Source organism: Gorilla gorilla, chromosome 1, assembly GCF_029281585.2.
Source record: "Gorilla gorilla gorilla isolate KB3781 chromosome 1, NHGRI_mGorGor1-v2.1_pri, whole genome shotgun sequence".
Lineage (NCBI taxonomy): Eukaryota > Metazoa > Chordata > Mammalia > Primates > Hominidae > Gorilla > Gorilla gorilla.
Window position 1 is genome coordinate 226,920,797 of NC_073224.2, and position 18,929 is coordinate 226,939,725.

An 18,929-nucleotide genomic window follows, 5' to 3' on the forward strand; every position below is an offset into this window, starting at 1 on the left:
TTATTTTTTTTTGGAGATGGAGTCTCACTCTGTCGCCAGGCTGGAGAGCAATAGTTCCATCTTGGCTCCCTGCAAACTCTGCCTCCTGGATTCAAGTGATTCTCCTGCCTCAACCTACCAAATACCTGGGATTACAGGTGTCCACCACCATGCCCAGCTATTTTTTGTATTTTTAGTAGAGAGATAGTTTCGCCATGTTGGTGAGGCTGGTCTCGAACTCCTGACCTCAGGTGATCCGCCCACCTTGGCCTCCCAAAGTGCTGGGATTACAGACGTGAGCCACCCCACCTGGCCTTGTTATAATTAAGATTTTCAGAACAACAGTGGTGTATGAAGGCTTATAATCACCTTTACCATAGACCTTGGTCTCTTACCTAAGTTTGTAACTAATATATTTTTCAAATATAATAACAATAAAAATATCCTTGCTTGCCCTATGTCAAATCCAGCTCGAAGTACTTACATAGATTAATTTATAGCACTCTGTGAAGTCAGTATTGCTATTATCCCATTTTATATGTGAATGAGCTAAGGCACACAGAGGTTAAGTAAGTTGGGTAAGACCACACAGCCATTGGCCACTGAGCCAGTTTTGTTTTTTTTTTTGTTTGTTTTGTTTTTTTTTTTTTTTCTGAGACAGCGTCTCATGCTGTCGCTCAGGCTGGAGTGCAGTGGCGCAATCTCGGCTCACTGCAAGCTCTGCCTCCCGGGTTCACTCCATTCTGCTGCCTCAGCCTCCCGAGTAGCTGGGGCTACAGGCACCTGCCACCATGCCTGGCTAATTTTTATGTTTTTAGTAGAGACAGGGATTCACCGCATTAGCCAGGATGGTACTGAGCCAGTTTTGAACCTAAATTAAGCAGTCTGGGTCTGCTGGATCTGGAGTCTTTACTACTAACCAAAATACCTACGTGCCTCCAAATCCTAAGGTGCTGAGGTTCTTACCTTGTTTCATATCTCAGTAGGAAGGGAGCTAATGTTTATCCATTACATCTGATGTTTAATGCAAGTTTTCAACATACAACATTTCAGTTTCCGAAATATGTTATGATACATTTAATTTGATTTTTCTGCAATTCTTTTCTGCATTTTGTAGGAACCTTGCTTTTCCCCCTTTAGTTTGTCAGTATGCTGAATTACACTTAGATTTTTCTGTGATTGGCTGGCATTCCTGGAATGGCCATTATATATTACTATATTGCTTTCTTTTTTTTTTCTTTTTGAGATGGAGTTTCACTCTTTTTGCACAAGCTGAAGTGCAATGGCATGATCTCGACTCACTGCAACTTCCACCTTCTTGGTTCAAGCAAATCTCCAGCCTCAGCCTCCTGAGTTGCTGGGATTACAGGCATGTGCCACCACACCTGGCTAATTTTGTATTTTTAGTAGGGATGGGGTTTCTCCATGTTGGTCAGGCTGGTCTCGAACTCCAGACCTGAGGTGATCCACCTGCCTCGGCCTCTCAAAGTGCTGGGATTGCAGGCGTGAGCCACAGAGCCTGGCCTATCACTTTCTAATGCAGTGTTGCATTTAGTTAACTGATAATTTATTAAGTACTTTTTTCTGGCTGACCGTGGTGGCTCGTGCCTGTAACCCAGCACTTTGGGAGGCCGAGGCAAGTGGATCACCTGAGGTCAGGAGTTCGAGCCAACACAGAGAAATTCTGCCTCTTCTAAAACTACATAAATTAGCTGGATGTGGTGGCATGTGGCTCTAATCCCAGCTACTAGAGAGGCTGAGGCAGGAGAATTGCTCGAATCTGGGAGTAAGAGGTTGCAGTGAGGTGAGACTGTGCCACTGCACTCCAGCCTGCATGACAGAGTGAGTCTCTGTCTCAAAAAAAAAAAAAAAAAAAAACAAAAGAAAAAAAACTTTTGCCAAATAAGTTTAAATTTACTTTCCTTCTAATATCCTTAGCCATTTTTAAAATATGGGTTACTGCTCTCTTATGAAATGAATTAGACAACTTTCCATATTTGCCTTTCTTTCTGGAACATCTTGTACAAAACAGAAAATACCGGCCAGGTGCAGTGGCTCATGCCTGTAATCCTAGTACTTTGGGAGACTAAGGCAGGTGGATCACTAGCTTCCAATCAAAAAGTGATATCTGATTGCATTTCTGAAGCTCCACCCAGTTAATCCTGATTGGGGTTTTGGCTCTCCCCAGATTAATGGATTGAATCAGATATCCATTCATATCAGATATCCATATTAATTGCATGAATCAGGAAATTGACAGTGTTAGGGATAGGGTGGAAGTCAAGAATTCATTCATTCAAGGCCAGGTGAGGCAGCTCATGCCTGTAATCCTTCCAGAAGGACTTCCCTGTACTGGTTTAGCCTTTGCATACCCTGTCTTTCATTTGGGTCCCACTGTGGGTCTGTTCCTGGTAGTTGGATCCTCACATACCCTTGGAGATTTTGTAATCAGCTGGAACATGTTCTTCCAGCCACTTAGTTGCTACTTGGAGCACTCTCCTCCTTTCATCTGTATTAAAGAGGTGCATGAGCACCTGGTGGCAATCAGCCCAGGTGGGGTTGTGGGTCTGGATAACAGTTTGGAGCAAATAAATTATAGCTTGAGGCTTTTCGGTATAGGATGGGGTATTGTTTTCCAACGGAGGAGATGGGCAGAGGTGAAGGGTTGGTACACAAAGGCACGCCTTTCCACCATATGCCCATCCTCGTCTACTCCAGTATACTGTTGCTCTCTCAGGGACATTTGTATCCCAGTTCTAGGCCTCATACGGGCAGCCAAGGGAGGGTCTTGCATCCTGGGGTCTTGCACCCTTTCTTCTCTACTCTGGGTAGCCTAGGGGTATGTAGGCCTTGTGGAAGCTTGGGCGCAGTGGGCTCAGGAGTGGGAGGCCTTCCTTCTTGGTGAAAGGGGGGGCACTGGCACAGTGTCTTGCCAGTGTTCCTTTGCTTAGTTTCTTTTTTTAACTGTTGTTTGTGATTTTCCATCTTCCTGAGACCAACCACTACTTGCTGGACCTTCTGAATTGGGAAAGAATGGAAAGTCTGTCAGCCAGTTTTTTCCAACATTTAGGTTGTTGAACTGCTTAGGGGATCCTCTGAGCCTCTCACCTGAGGGGTCTGCCAATCATTTGTTGCCTGAACATGGGCAGATTCCTCTTGCTAGCCAAATCTCAGGGTCACCAACATGCTTTAGATTATTTGTGAGGGAGAGCTGAGATCTTGGATGAATGATACCAGCCCCTGCTGTGCCTCGTGGATGCTGTCACCAGAGACACTCACGACCACCCTTGGTGCTGAGCTCAACCTCAGCCTCAGGCTCACAAAGTGAGGGCAGGCAAAGTAGAAGCCCCACTGAACACATTTCAGTTTAACTCAATTGCACACATAGCAGGGCATTGACAGTGAGGTCAGAAATGTGGAGAAAGAACATTTACAGAAACATTTCAAGATAGAGAACACCCTTCAAAGTACTCCAGTTTTGGAGGCCAGTGGCATCTCAGAGCTGTTTGGTTTTCATATAGAATGGGAGAGAAAGGCCTGGAGGACTTTCTGGAGGCAGGGGAGGTTCTTGCTACTTTGTGCCCTAAAACATCGGAAGAATCACTGTGTGATCCCTCTTAGGATGGGAGCCATCCGTGAACTTAGCAGATATTTCAACATGAAATAGAGCTTCCAGGTTTTGTGGGGGAAATGTATTTTAGGTGTGCACCCAATATAACAGTATATATGCGCTGTTCTTAAAGACAAGAAGGCTCTTTCTTTCTTTCTTACTTTCTTTCTTCTTTCTTTCTTTTTCTTTCTTTCCACCTTTCTTTCTGTTTCCTTCTTTCTGTCTTTTTCTCTCCCCTACCTCCCTCCCTCCCTTCCTTCCTTCCTTCCTTCTTTCCTTCCTTTTTTTTGAGGCAAGGTTTCATTCTGTTGACCAGGCTGGAGTGCAGTGGCACAATGATGGCTCACTGCAGTCTCAACCTCCCGGGCTCAGGTGATCCTCGCATCTAAACTTCCTGGGCAGCTGGGACTACAGGTGCACACCACCATGCCTGGCTAATTTTTTGTATATATTTTTTATAGACAGAATTTTCCATGTTGCCCAGGCAGGTCTCAAACTCCTGCGCTCAAGTAATCTATCCGCCTTGGCCTCCCAAAGTGCTGAAATTAGAGATATGAGCCACCACACATGGCCTGAGTTTTCTTTGTATACCTAATGGTATCACTTTAATCAGAATCTCTCTGTTCAATATCAGGGACAAGGGAGGACTTTAAGGATGGCAGAACATTAATTATCAAAATATGCTGGGGAATGGGACGATGGTATTGATGAGGATGAGGGGCCCTGGGAAACGCCTGTGGGTGAGGGTTGCTGGGAAATGTCCCACTGTGGGAAGATCCCTGAGTTTAAAAGAAAGGTTTCCAGACCATAGCACCATGACAGAGACATGGACCCTTGTTCACTTTCTCCCACATCCTGCAAAACCCACAGCTTCCACCGTCGATGGCTTCCAGGTTGGGAAAGTCTCCCTTCCCAGGTCTGGCCACACTGCTTCTCTCTGGCATCTGCCCCAGCTCAGATTCTCAGATTCCATCTTCCCAGGCTGATTTTCTGAGGCGAGCCCATCATTTTTGGGAGTAAGCACGCTTTCCCTTCTAGTAGGGGCCAAGACTGTATCTGCCTTCTCTGCCCTTAAAGACAATGTTGTGTTTGAAGAGTCTGCACTGTCTCTTCTGTAACTATTCCCTTTTTAATTTTTAAACTCAATCCAGATAGAGTTTTTCAATCCTTCTGTGGAGATGCCCACAAAATACCCACCATGTTTTATGCTGTCTTGGTTCCTTCCCAGGGTTCTACTAGAACACCCGGTCCCATCCTGCCCAGCCCCCACCTCACTTTGTCATTCTGTCCTGATTTCCTGCAGTGAAGCCTTGACCTTAGTCTTGTGATCAATCACACCCTCCGTGGTTCCCTTTTCAACCTGAACCCACATATGACCTGCCCTGTTAGGAAGCATAAAACCCAGGTAACTGTTGGATAACAGAGCTTTTTATTCTGTTTTCTTAGGGTTGACATCACCGTCTTTTTAAAACTGTCTTAGCTCTGAAACGTTTTGATAATTTCAATGTGGCCAAATATTCTCCCATAAAGATATCATCAGGTTTTGTTTTTTCTTTCTAATTTCAGGAACAGATTAAACCTTCCATGTCACTATGAAGGTCACATGTTAGTCAAACTTCATCAGTGTTTGGGGAATAAATGAATTAATGAGTTTTGGACTTTCACCCTGTTATTTATTCTTTCACTTTCATAAATGCACATCTAATTTAATCAATGAATCAGAAGAAAGTGTGAAACTCAATCAGGATTAACTAGGTGGAACTTCAGGATCTAATCAGGTATCACTTTCTGATTGGAAGCTGGTGACTGAGAAGGGGAGGGTGTGGTTAGAAACATCAACAAAAGCTCCTGAGTTTGCACAGGACAGACCCAAAGCCCTGGTGCCTGGAGCTACTGCTTGGTTCTCTGAGAGGTCCCAGCACCCCGCAAACTGAGTCCAGATCTGGTAAGTCACCACCTTCTTAGGAACATGCCCGTCTAATCTGCAGCCAGCCAGTCAGGGATGGTGACACACAGCCCAAAGTGGCACAGAGAATTTCCTGTCTGTTTTTTCAGATTAAACAGATGTAGGTTTTGATTTTTCCTCCAAATATAGTTTTGACTTCATCCCTCAAATTTTGATTTCTGCTTCATTTTCCTCATTTCAAAATTCTTATTGAAGCAGTTTTTTAAAAAAAAATATTAAAAATTTACAGATGGATGGATGTTTATGTCTTGACATGTGAAGTTGTTGGTTTCTGTGCCTGTCAGCTACAGTTCACACACTTAGTGGTATTGTGATTTTATTAGTCAGGCTTTCATTTTACAGAAATCTTAGATCTCCCGTACACCATTCTCAAGAGACTTGTTCCGAACCTGGGATTTATCTCTTCCCTTAGACTCTGTCCCTAAGTGTGTGATTGTGAGTACGCGGAAGGGATGGTATTGCATCCTTCTCCTCAGACTTAGTGTTTCCATTCCTACCTTCCAAGTGCTCTAGACTACTGCAACACTGCTTTTATAATTTCTCCTACAGTTTTTCAAAATAAAAACACACACCTTGGACTCCCAAAGTGCTGGGATTACAGGAGTGAGCCACTGTGCCTCATCTAGAGCTAGTATTTCTATCCCTACCTTCCAAATGCTCTAGAATACCATCACATCGCTTTTAGTTTCTGGTTAATTCTTTTCTCTTGTTCTGAGATGGAGTCTCACTCTGTCACCCAGGCTGAAGGGCAGGGTGTTGAGTTCAGCTCACTGAAAACACTGCCTCCGGGATTCAAGTGATTCTTCTTCCTCTGCCTCCAGAGTAGCTAGGATTATAGGACTGCACCACCACACCTGGCTAACATTTTAATTAATTAATTATTATTATTATTATTATTTGAGACAGAGTCTAACTCTTTTGTCCAGACTGGAGTGCAGTGGTGGGATCTCGGCTCACTGCAACCTCTGCCTTTTGGAGTCAAATGATTTTTAATTTTTTTATATTTAGTAGAGACAGGGTTCATTACGTAAGCCAGGCTGTTCTCGAACTCCTAACCTCAAGTGATCTGCCTGTTTTGGCCTCCCACAGTGCTGGGATTACAGACATGAGCCACAGCACCCGGTCAGTTTCTGGTTGAAATTTTTCAAAATAAAAAATAATGGCATTGACTTTAGGGAGTCCCTTTAGTGTTCCCCCAGCATGTTTATGGTGTAAACTGAGAATGTAGGCTGTCTGGGGCCACAGGACACTCTCATTCTCATTGCTTTAGGGCGGTAAGTGACAAGAAAATTTTCCTCAAAGAGGTAGAGCTTGGCTTTCAGGATCCTCAGTGACACTTTCCAGTGGTACTGGGATTCAGTGGAGCCATGGATGAAAATTAATGGGCCAGTGGTCTCTTTGACCCCTCCCTCCTTGGTGTTTGGAAGACATTCTTCCTGGTACCAGCAGAAGCAGAAATATCGATTTGTGGCCACCAAGTGCAGAGTGGAATTGGGGTAAAGTGGTAATTTTTCTACCTGTACCAGAGCAATGCTATTGGCCTTAGGAGAAGATGAGGTGATTGTGTTTGGCCTGAAAGTGATGCCTTTTCTCTGGATTTGTCTTCTAGAGTTTTTCCTTACAGATTCATCAGGATGAGCATCCAGGCCCCACCCGGACTCCTGGAGCTGGCGGGGCAGAGTCTGCTGAGAGACAAGCCCTTGGCCATCTCTGCCCTGGAGGAGATGCCCAGGGAGCTCTACCTCCCACTCTTCCTGGAGGCCTTCAGCAGGAGACACTTCCAGACTCTGACGGTGATGGTGCAGGCCTGGCCCTTCACCCGCCTCCCTCTGGGATCGCTGATGAAGACGCTTCATCTGGAGACCTTAAAAGCATTGCTGGAAGGGCTTCACATGCTGCTTACACAGAAGGATCGCCCCAGGTGAGGTGACCCAGGAAGGCTAGTAGATGGGGCTCAGGTGTCCAGGGAAAGAACAGCAGGGTCAGGCAAAGAAGTAGCCCAAGGATGGCCCAGTGTCTTCTGGTGGTGCTGGTGACGAAGCTCAGGGATGCCTTGGCCATTGCCCAGATCCTCAGGGAAAGAACTGCCCACAATATAGGGTCCACTGTGGGAACAGAAACTTGCCTATTCCCAGTGTAAGGTAAACGGAATAGAAGTGGGGACCAGTCAGAATTGAAAGAGAAAAGGGACCAAGAAAACTCAGAGAGAACAGGGAGCACCGAGGACAGGAGCAGCTGATTTATTGGATGAGAATGAAAGCAAAGGTCAGGGATTTGTCCTTCTAAATTCTGAGCCTCTGCCTTACTTTACCCACAGGAGGTGGAAACTTCAAGTGCTGGATTTGCGGGATGTTGATGAGAATTTCTGGGCCATATGGTCTGAATCCAGGGCCCTGTCCTACTCCCCAGAGGCCATGAGTAAGAGGCAGGCAGCAGAGGACTGTCCAAGGATGGGAGAGCACCAGCCCTTGAAGGTGTTCATAGACATCTGCCTCAAGGAAATACCCCAGGATGAATGCCTGAGATACCTCTTCTGGTGGGTTTACCAAAGGAGAGGTTTAGTACACCTGTGCTGTAGTAAGTTGGTGAATTATCTAACGTCGATTGAATATCTCAGAAGATCATTGAAAATAATCCACCTGAATAGTATTCAGGAGCTGGAAATTTGCTATGTGTCCTGGCCACATCTGATAAGAAAGCTTCATTGTTACCTGAAGGAGATGAAGAATCTTCGCAAACTCACTTTTCTCCAGGTGCCATCCTTACACGTCAATTACCATGAGGAATGCTCAGTCGCCAAAACCAGCTCTATGTTCCTGAGGCTGAAACACCTCCAGCTGCTTAAAATGAATATGGTCACCTTCCACAGAGGGCACCTGGGACAGCTGATCAGGTGAGAAAGGATCGTGCCCTTTCTCTGCAGACCACAGCGCAGCCTTTTTTTTTGTTACAGCAAACACTAGAAGACGTGTACTGTGTGCCAGCCAGTGGCGATGGCACAGTGCAGGGGACACCAGAATGTCAACACATTGTCCCGTTCAGTGCTCCATGTCCTGGAGTGGCTATCACAGGATCACTTCAATAAAGGCAGAGGGGTAACCTAGGGTAGAGGCTAGAGAGGGACATCATGTACAAGGTACTTAGTGGGTGTTTTGTCTCTACTGCATGTGCACGTGTGAATTTCTTGTTACAAAGTGTGTTTCAAGTTGATATGATGTAAAAGAGGTAACAGAAGAGGGTATGAAAGGAGGGACAGTGCATCAAACTTGTGCATTTCACAGTAGAAGCTCTGTCCTCACCAGCTTAGTGATCATGAATGATCCTGTCTCTGATTCCCTGTCTGTAGAAGGTTGTTTTGAACTCCAGGAAAGTCAATTGACATGGGACATGCATGCTTCTGGGATGGAGGGTGAAGGAGTAGGAGTGAGAGTGGTAAAAAGTGACAGTTGGTTTGCAGATGCAGGCAGGCCAGGGAGCCCCTGCCAGCAGGTAGCCCCAGCTAATGTCCCTAGACCTTGCTGAGTTGAGTTCTTTGTGCACGTCTCCCACCAGGTACCTGTGGCCCAGAGATGAAGTTTTCTGCTAAAAGATGAAGACAAAAGGCTTTAGAGATTTTGTGGCCTTGACCCAATCACACAAGAAATGGTGAAAGGGCTGAGGCTAAAATGGGACAGCCCCTGAATGATCAGGTTCCTCAACATGCAGCAACTTGCATGAGGACCATCATCAGATGGTGGGAACAAACTTGTGTTTGGTTGAAGCAGGTATTTTCCTTGAGGTTATTCCCCACTACCTTCATCTAACTGGTACCATTGCCCAGAACTAACTTCTTGATCTCCACAGGTGCCTCCAGAACCCCTTGGAGAACTTGGAATTAACTTGTGGCTACCTATTGGAAGAGGACTTGAAGTGTCTCTACCAGTACCCAAGCCTCGCTTACCCAAAGCATCTGAATCTCAGCTACATGCTGCAGTTCTGTATCAGTCTTGAACCCCTCGGAGCTCTGCTGGAGAAAGTTTCTGCCACTCTTGAGACCCTCATCTTGGAGGGCTGTCAGATCCACTACTCCCAACTCAGTGCCATCCTGCCTGGCCTGAGCCACTGCTCCCAGCTCACCACCTTCTACTTTGGCAGAAATTGCATGTCTATGGAAGCCCTGAAGGACCTGCTGCGCCACACCAGTGGGCTGAGCAAGTTAAGCCTGGAGACGTATCCTGCCCCTGAGGAGAGTTTGAATTCCTTGGTTCATGTCGATTGGGAGATCTTCACCCCACTTCAGGCTGAGCTGATGTGTACACTGAGGGAAGTCAGGCAGCCCAAGAGGATCTTCATTGGCCCCGCCCCCTGCCCTTCCTGTGGCTCATCACTGTCTGAGGAACTGGAGCTCCATCTTTGCTGCTAGGGAAGGCGTGCCTAGCGGGGTAGAGAAATCCAAAGTTCTCTTCTAGGCCCTTGGACACTAAAATCTAGTATGTAGGTGCAAGTTATTTTCCTCTTTTCTTATTTCCTTTTTTAATAATTCCAATATTTTTATTACAAAAAAATTGAGATAGTGTTTCACTATGTTGCCCCAGCAGGTCTCAAACTGCTGGTCGCATGGGATTCTCCTGCCTCGGCCTCCTAAAGTGCTGGGATTACAGGCATGAGCGACTGTGCCCAGGCCACATGTGCAACTTAAAGGAAGCACAGAGCTCTGTTTCAGACAGGTGCTCAGTGCGAGGGAAAAAATCCTAAGAGCAGGGGGCAAGACTTGAGGAAAATATTGAGGTGGAGTCAATGAGACCTACAGAGTCAGAAAGAAACTAAAATTCTTCAGTGATGAGAATGTTATCCCTGCAAGGATGATTACCAAGAAATATCAGAAATAGAGAACCTCAATGAAAACTTTCTGGTGTCCTCTATAATTGATTTACTTGTTTTAGGGATTTATACATCAGAAATAGAGAACCTCAATGAAAACTTTCTGGTGTCCTCTGTAATTGATTTACTTGTTTTAGGGATTTATACATCAGAAATAGAGAACCTCAATGAAAACTTTCTGGTGTCCTCTGTAATTGATTTACTTGTTTTAGGGATTTGTACATCAGAAATAGAGAACCTCAATGAAAACTTTCTGGTGTCCTCTGTAATTGATTTACTTGTTTTAGGGATTTATACATCAGAAATCTCTAGTTATTGAGTTACTGATGGAAAAATAATGAGGCACTAATTTGTCTGTGATTGAGGTTCAGCTGTGGAACATCATAGCAGCCAAATAAAATTAGACCATTTTGAGTAATTCCCACCCATTCTTGTTCTTTTATTTCATTTTTTTTTTTTATTTTTGGAGACAAAAATATTGCTTTGTCATTCAGGCTGGAGTGTAGTGGTGCAATCTGGGATCACTGGAATCCTTTCCTTCGGGGCTCAAGTGATTCTCGTGCCTCAACCACTCAAGTAGCTGGGAGTACAGGCACGTGCCACCAAGCCTGCTAATTTTTGTATTTTTAGTAGAGACGGGGTTTTGCCATGTTGACCAGGCTGGTCTTGAATTCCTGGCTTTGAGTGATCCGCCGACCTTGGCCTCCCAAAGTGCTGGGATTACAGGTGTGCGAATGGTCTGCACCCATCCTTTACTTCTCTTTATTCATCTGTTTTTTCATACTTTTTCGACTGTGGGGAGCAGCTCGGTCGGGCACAAAGGCACAGGCAGAAAGGGGCCATGAGGAGAAGATGGGCTTGGGGTGGTGCCGTGCTTGCACATGAAGTGTGGTTGTCAGGTTCCAAAGGCAGAGCTGGGGCCATGCTCCAGGGCCCTGAGTTGGGAAGCAGAAATGGCACCAAGGTCAATGACCTGGCCAGCTATGCATCAACTGTGTGCCCACCCTGCTAACCGTATCAAGTTCCTAGGTCTAAAAAGGAGTTCTGTGTGAATCTTCCTGAGGCTGCATTTCCAAGATCTGCCCCCAAGAGGGGCGAGCACAGAGCCTGATGCTTCCGATTGCTGGGCCTGTGGACCATGATCCACTCCTAAAGGCACCACCTCTTGGCTGGGTTGTCAGCCAGGCCTGTGCCCCATGTCCCTGAGGCAGCCAACTGTGCCACCCATACCCTCTCATGGCTAAATGGGACTTGCCCCTAGGTCCGCAGTCTCCACCACAGCCTCGACCTCACTCCCCACTTTGTGCTGTTAGCCTGCAAACTCCTGGATCAGAGCGCAGTTGGGGCTCATTAAACCAGACCCAGGAGCTTCAGATTTGTTTCTGTGGGGTTGACCAGAGCTGCTGTGAACCTGCATCTCACCTGTCGCCTCTGCACGGAAACAGAGAGAGGGCAAAGCTGAGGCTGTGCACACTTTGGAGCTGATGGGATCCTGGGACAAGAGGGAGTCCTGGTCCTCCCAAGTTGGCAGGGCGGTAGCTCCAAAGGCACAACTGAAGCTGCCCAGGTTGCAGTTACCAAACAAGGTCCCCCAGTGCTCTCGAGGGCCCAGGAGGTCCCCCCTTCCCCATTCTATTGCTCAATAAAGGTCCTATTTATCTTGCTCACTCTCCACTTGTCTGCATATTTCATTCTTCCTGGTTGCAGGACAAGACCCGCCTAATGGTGGGGCTAAAAGCAGTAACACAAACAAAGCTGAAACACGCCCCTTGCTCACCACGTTGTAGGTGAAGAGAAAAAGAGAAGAGCTACTACTCTTTTCAGGAGCCCAGACGTGGGAGCTTCCTGAGCCAGGGCTGTGATTCCCTTTTTGTGGTTCTGCAGTTCCCAGCACTTCCAAGAAGGCCCATAATGGCAGTTAATGCTAGAAAGGGGAGGTAGAGGAACCTGTGGAAGGAAAAAAATGGTGGGGCTGAGATGGAGGGCCTGGGTCCACCCACGGACGAAAGTACCTTCCTAGCAGACCCTGCACTGGGCCCTGGGGATCCTGGCATCCCTGGTTCACACCCACGCTGCGTATCGCACCTATGGGGGGCACCCCAAAGCTTCAAGCAGGCCTAGAAAGGAAGACAAGGCTTGAAAGGGGAGGTAGAGGCACCTGTGGAGGAAAAAAATGGGCACAGTAAAGGAGGGGTGCTTGGGTCCCCCCACAGAAGAATGTGCCTTCCCAGCAGCCCCTACGGAGTCCCCGGGATTTCTGGCATCCCTGGATCACACCCACGTTGCCTGTCATGGTGGTGGGGGCACCCGGAAGGGGCAAGAAAGCCCAGAAGGGAAGATAAGGTTTGAAAGGGGAGGTAGAGGCACCTGTGGAAGGAAAAAAATGGCGCAGTCGAGAAGGGGGGCCTGGGTCAACCCACGGATGAAAGTGCCTTCCTAGCAGACCCTGCACAGGGCCCGGGGGATCCTGGCATCCCTGGTTCACACCCACAGTGCGTGTTGCACCTGCGGGAGGCACCCCAAAGCATCAAGAAGGCCCAGAATGGAAGAGAAGGCTTGAAGCTTAAGGTAGAAGCACCTGTGGAAGGAATAAAAAACGGCACGGCAGAGGAGGTGGGCATGGGTCCCCCCATGGATGAAAGTGACTTCCCAGCAGCTCCTGAGCTTGGTCCTGGGGATACTGGTGTCCCTGGTTCGCCCCAACGATGCCTGTCTCTCCCACTAGGGGGAAACCCAAAGCAGCAACAGGCACCAGTGGAAGGTAAAAAATACGTGCAGCAGAGGAGGGGGGCCTGTGTCCCCACATGGACTAAAGTGCCTTCCCAGCAGCACTTGCACAGGGCTCCAGGGTTAGTTCCATCCCTGATTCACACCCAAGGTGCATGTCACACCCATGGGGGGCACCCCAAAGTGGTAAGACGTCCCAGGATGGAAGATAAGGCTTGAAAGGGGAGGTAGAGACACCTGTGGAAGGAAAAAAATGGCGAGGCAGAGAAGGGGTGCCTGGGTCCCCCCACAGATGAAAGTGCCCTCCCAGCAGACCCTGCACAGGGCCCTGGTGATCCTGGCGTCCCTGGTGCTCACCCACGGTGCATGTCACACTCGCGGTTTTACCCCAATGGGGCAAGAAGGCCCAGAAAGGATGATAAGGCTTGAAAGGAGAGGTAGAGGCACCTGTGGAAGGAAAAAAAAAAGGGAACAGCTGAGGTTCAGGCCGGGGTACCTCCTTGGACAAAAGTGCCTTCCCAGCAGCCCCTGGGTGGGGCCCCGTGGATCCTGACATCCCTGGTTCGCCCCCTTGTAAGTGTCAATGACCTCATGGTATGTATATATATATATATGTGTGTGTGGTGTGAGCACCTAGAAAGTGACAACTCTCCAGGACAGAGCTGGCCTCACAGATTAACATGGTTTTTCACTTGGCAGGGAGAAGTAAAATGCCTCGTGTCCCTGGCTGGGCAACCCCCTCAGGAGTCCAGCAAGAAGACATGGGATCTGTGGACGGGAGGCTACTGGGCGAAACCTCTCATTGAGGATTATGTTAAAATTTGCACTTGAGACGTTGAGTGCCCTATGTCCTTCCCACTCACCAAAGAACCCCAGCTGAGCCAGCCCTGACTCCAGACACAAGAGCCCAGGGAGAAGCTGGGAGAGAGGGAGACCTGCTGTGACCTCAGGGCATGGAAGGAGCCCTGACCTTTTTCTCCATGATGCCTTCCCCACTCCCAAGTGCCTCTGGCCCTGAAGCTTCCAGGGACCCCTGCAATCCATCCATGCCCTCCTCTGCTCCCTCCAACCCAGCCTCTTCTAAAGCCCCATGCATTTGTCTCCATGAGAGTGCCCCAGTCTCAGGCGCTCATAGTGCCTCAGAAGCTCGGGGTTCCTGTGCCTGCCTGGAGGCAGTCTCACTCTGTGTGGCCCCATGTGTGTTCTTGGATTTCTTTCTACACAAGGTCACCTGTAGGTATACAGTAGACACATCACCTGTAGAAGAGCCAATGGGGATGGGTGAGAACCAGGAACCCTCTCAGGCACACACATGGAAAGAGAGAGAAGTGTTCCTGGAAGCATAGGCCTGGGGGTGGGTGCTAGCCCCCTCTGTCTCCTCTAATCAAAGAGGTCAGTGAGTTTGGCTACAGAATACACACCCACTTCCCATGGGTTCACATCCAAAGAACAAACTCCTTCAGACTCCCTGGTCCATGCACTCGAGATCCCCAGGGTGTCTTGAGTTTTTATCCCAGAAGGAGAGAGAAACAAGCTTTCATCAGCTAAACAAGACCACTACTAATACTAATGCAGGTACTGACACTAATACTAGTACTACTACTAATACAAGTACTAACACTACCAAAAGTACTCTACTAATATGAATATCAACAGGGATTTTTTTTTCTAGCTGCTCAAGGAAATGTGTGGAGTCATCCCCTATTTTCTTTCTATTGGAGCCACTGTGTCAGTGGCGACAGTGGTTAGGAGCCTCCTTTGGGTAAAAACGAGGTAAATTCAGCCCCTGCTTGCTCCACTGTCTGCCTCTCCAGGGCCTCTGTGTCCTGCAGAGTCCGGCCTGTTCTTCACAGGCTCACATTCCTTATGGCCCAGAGACACACCAATAAAAAAAGTCCTGAGAGAAAGGAAAGAATGGCACCTGCAAGAGACCTCACACTCACGGACCTCAGAGATATTCGTGGCCTGAGGAACACAGAGGAGAATGTGTGGGGAGCAGATCCCCAGTTAGAAAGAAGCAGGACAGCTGGGCGCAGTGGCTCACACCTGTAATCCCAGGACTTTGGGAGGCTGAGGCATGTGGATCATGAGGTTAGGAATTTGAGACCAGCCTGGCCAATATGGTGAAACCTCATCTCTAGTAAAAATAGAAAAATTAGCTGGGTGTGGTGTTGTGCCTGTAGTCCCAGCTACTTGGGAGGCTGAGGCAGGAGAATTGCTTGAACTGAGGAAGCAGAGGTTTCAGTGAACAATAGGAAAACAGTATTACAAGGAAAACTACTAGTCCTAAGATTTCTAACTATGTTTATTTGCTTGATGAGTCCTCAAGCTTCGGCCGTGCGTAGACTAGTCAGCTTCCAGTGTGTGACTAGAGCAGGGCTTGTTGTCTCCTCAACCTTCAGCTGTACGTAGACTGGTCAGCTTCTGGAGTGACCAGAGCAGGGCAGTCATCTTTAGCATCAGCTTGGTCTCATCTCAGGATCAGCTGTGTCTCATCTCAGGATGAGTTGGGTGATCTGGGTCCTGCTGGCTGGTCCACTTGTCCTGAGCTTCGGTTTCAGCCAACTGTGGTGGATCCAAGGCACAACGCCTGCAACTTTAACAGCAGAGGGAGTACACAAGATTACAGTATAGGGCTGGGTGTGTTGGCTCACGCCTGTAATCCCAGCACTTTCAGAGCCTGAGGCGGGTGGATCACGAGGTTGGGAGATGGACAGCATCCTGGCTAACACGGTGAAACCTCATCTCTATTAAAAAAAAAAAATACAAAAATTACCCGGGCATGGTGGCGGGCACCTGTAGTCCCAGCTACCTGGGAGTCTGAGGCAGGAGAATGGTGCGACCCCCAGGAGGCAGAGCTTGCAGTGAGCTGAGATCATACCACTGCACTCCAGCCTGGGGGACAGAGCAAGACTCTGCATCAACAACAACAACAACAAAAAAAAGGTTACAGAATAGGGCCCATCCCATATGGGTCCTAGAGAATTTAATTCAACTTTTTAACTCAGAGTCACTAGGTTTAAAGGGGTGTGTCTGGTCTGTCAGGCTTATAGGCATTCTTTCCTGTACCCACCCATGGACACTTTGCAAGTCTGTCCCTAATGCCTGCATTTGCTTTCTTAAGGTTAATTCTCTTAGTTCAAGGAGATCACCTTTAATTTGACTCATGACTGGGGGAGGCTGACTGAACAAAATCTCATAGGGCAAATATCCAGTTTGTTTGGTGAGGGTGCACCTGACTCAGAGGAGGACCATAGCAAGACCTGATCCCATCTCAGATAGGTTTCCTGGAAATATTTCTTCAGTAGCTCCTTGAGTGTCTGGTTCATGCATTCCACTTTTTCTGAACTTTGCGGCTGATAGGCTGTGTGTAACTTCCATTTTATTTTTAGCAGTCTTGTTAAATCTTGCACTATTTCAGCTACAAATGCCGTGCAATTAACGGACCCTAAAGTTAGAGGCAGTCCAAGCATGGGGATAATGTCTCTTAGCAGTACTTTAGTCACTTCTCATGCTTTTTCTGTTCTGGTGGGGAAAGCTTCAACCCATCCTGAAAAGGTGTAAATAAGCACCAGCATATACTGATAGCCTCCGGCATGGGGTAGTTTGGTAAAGTCTATAAGAAAGTTTTCACAAGGCATGGTTCCTACTTCCTGAATTCTTGGGGGTTGAGTGGGCCCCTGTCACGGGTTGTTCTGAGCACAGGTTAAACATTGTTTACAAACAGCTCAAATGATGGCCACGGCACATAGAAACAGCATTTCAGTAATGTTTCCAGTGCCATTTTTTCCCATATGAGTTCCTAGATAAATTTGCTTCAGAAACGTAGGAGCTAACATTTCTGGAATGGCTAATGTCCCATTGAAGAATTTCCACCACCCTCCTTTAATATATTTTCCAGCTTCTTGAGCAAACCAGGCTCTTTCATTTGGAGTAGAACTTGGGTCTTCTTGGAGAGGAGCTTCTGGGAGGAGAAGCATAGCTAAGGCTTCCTCTTTAAAATGTGATGTAATCATTGCTCCCCTCTTTGCCTCTCTATCTGCCTTTCTGTTTCTTTTGGTTTTTGGTGTCCCTGACTTTTGGTGCCATCTGCAGTGCATTAAAGCTACTTTTCCTGGAGGCCATACAGCCTCTAAGAGCTGTAGAATCTCTTCTTTGTACTTGATTTCTTTGCCTCCAGCTGTTAAAAGCCCTTTCTCTTTGTCTATAACTTCATGTACATGCAACATAGTAAAAGCATACTTAGAATCAGTGTAAATATTGACCTTCTTCTCTTTTGCTAGAAACAGTGCTCTTGTCAGGGCTATTAATTCTGCCTTTTGAGCTCATGTTCCAGTAGGCAGAGGCAGAGCATCTACTACTAAGTCCAACGTTATTACTGCATATCTGGCATCTTGAACCCCTTCTAGCACAAAACTACTTCCATCTGTGAAATATTCAACATCCGGGTCTCTGAGGTCTGTCTGCAAGATCTTTCCGAGTGGAGAACACCTCATCTACTGTTGCAACACAGTCATGGAGGGGAGCCCCCGGTTAGACTGGGAGCAGAGGAGCCAGGTTTAAGGTGTTCACTGTTTCTAAAATAATGTAAGGGTTCTCACAAGGAAGACCTGAGTCATTTTTGGGTTTGATAACCAAAGATGCCCTCTTTGGTCCATCAAAGTTATAACTGAGTGTGGCACCCGCACAGTTAGCTGCTGTCCCAGAGTTAATTTGCTAGCTTCTTGTGTTAACAAGATGGTGGTAGCTAATGCCTTAAGGCAAGGAGGCCATCCTAGCACCACAGAGTCCAGTTGTTTGGATAAATATGCCACTGGGCAATGCCATGATTCTATAATTTGAGTCAGAACCCCTATAGCCATTCCTTTTCATTCATGAATACATAGAAAGAAAGGCTTAATTATATCTGGTAGTCCTAAGGTTGGGCCTGACCTAAAGCTTCCTTGAGCTGTTTGAATGCTATTTCCTGATTAATTTCCCAAAGGAGGGGCTCTTTTTCTCTGATTTTGTGGCTTCTTATAATGCCTTAGCCATCACTGAAAAATTTGGAATCCAGATGTGGCAGAATCCTGCTGCCCCTAAAGGAAGGGGGCCAGCCCCTCCACACCTGTGGGTATACCTCATCAGGTGGGATGAGAGACTGAGAAAAGAAATAAGACACAGAGACAGTGTAGAGAGAGAACAGCGGGCTTCTAGCCAGCAGAGAGTTGCCTGTGTTACTCTCTGACACTCCTCAGCATTAAACTGTGGGAGAAAAAACTGCCTGCAGTCTGGCCAGGTTGGATTGTGTGTCAGAAAGATGGACTGCATCAGATCTATAAGAGCTTGGGGCTTTTCCATATAGGAGGGAGTATGGTGTTTCCAGTTCAAGAGATCAATGGTTGAAAAGGGATGATAGATGAAAGTCCATTTCCCCCACCTGACTTGGCCTTGGTCATCATAATAAATGGGTCCTCCCATCTCCCTGAGATGCATTTGCATAACTCAAGCATGGCTAGATCTGAGATGGCCTGAGTAACCATCTTGACTTCCTTCCCTGGCCTCTCAAGCCTCTGATCCTTCCTTTGGGGTGAGACTTTGGGTGTGCTAGCTCCTGAATCTGGTTCCTGGGGGGCTGTTGGCCTCGGTAAAGGAGGCTAGGCTGGGACATATGGAGTAGGAATCTCTATTCCCTCTGGTGGCTCCTGCAAAACTGGCTTTTTTGCTCCCTCTGGGACTTTGCCTTTAACTCTGTGTCTGCCTGTAAAGCTGTTCTTACTTTCATTTTTGGCACGGCTCTGGCCACAA

At 47.3% G+C, this 18,929-nt stretch overlaps 1 protein-coding gene across 2 annotated transcripts; it reads left to right on the plus strand.

The window, feature by feature from the left end:
- Positions 1-7,189: 7,189 nt before the first annotated feature.
- On the plus strand, positions 7,190-9,957 carry LOC134758527 (PRAME family member 1-like). Of its 2 annotated transcripts, XM_063706405.1 has the most exons (3): positions 7,190-7,476; positions 7,873-8,448; positions 9,399-9,957. In XM_063706405.1, the coding sequence occupies exons 1-3, from the start codon at positions 7,190-7,192 to the stop codon at positions 9,955-9,957; spliced, it is 1,422 nt and encodes a 473-aa protein (XP_063562475.1). The 2 variants fall into 2 exon arrangements, with proteins under 2 accessions (XP_063562475.1, XP_063562476.1); XM_063706406.1 differs by lacking the exons at positions 7,190-7,476; positions 7,873-8,448 and adding an exon at positions 8,796-8,924 and having other exon boundaries at positions 9,397-9,957.
- The last annotated feature ends 8,972 nt before the right edge of the window (positions 9,958-18,929 follow it).

What these genes read in the sequence shown, in the direction of transcription:
- LOC134758527 (XM_063706405.1), top strand. Translation starts at nt 7,190, where the DNA reads ATGAGCATCCAGGCCCCACCCGGACTCCTGGAGCTGGCGGGGCAGAGT. An exon ending in ACACAGAAGGATCGCCCCAG is followed by an intron (nt 7,477 to 7,872) that starts GTGAGGTGACCC and finishes CTTTACCCACAG; the next exon opens with GAGGTGGAAACTTCAAGTGC. An exon ending in CACCTGGGACAGCTGATCAG is followed by an intron (nt 8,449 to 9,398) that starts GTGAGAAAGGAT and finishes TGATCTCCACAG; the next exon opens with GTGCCTCCAGAACCCCTTGG.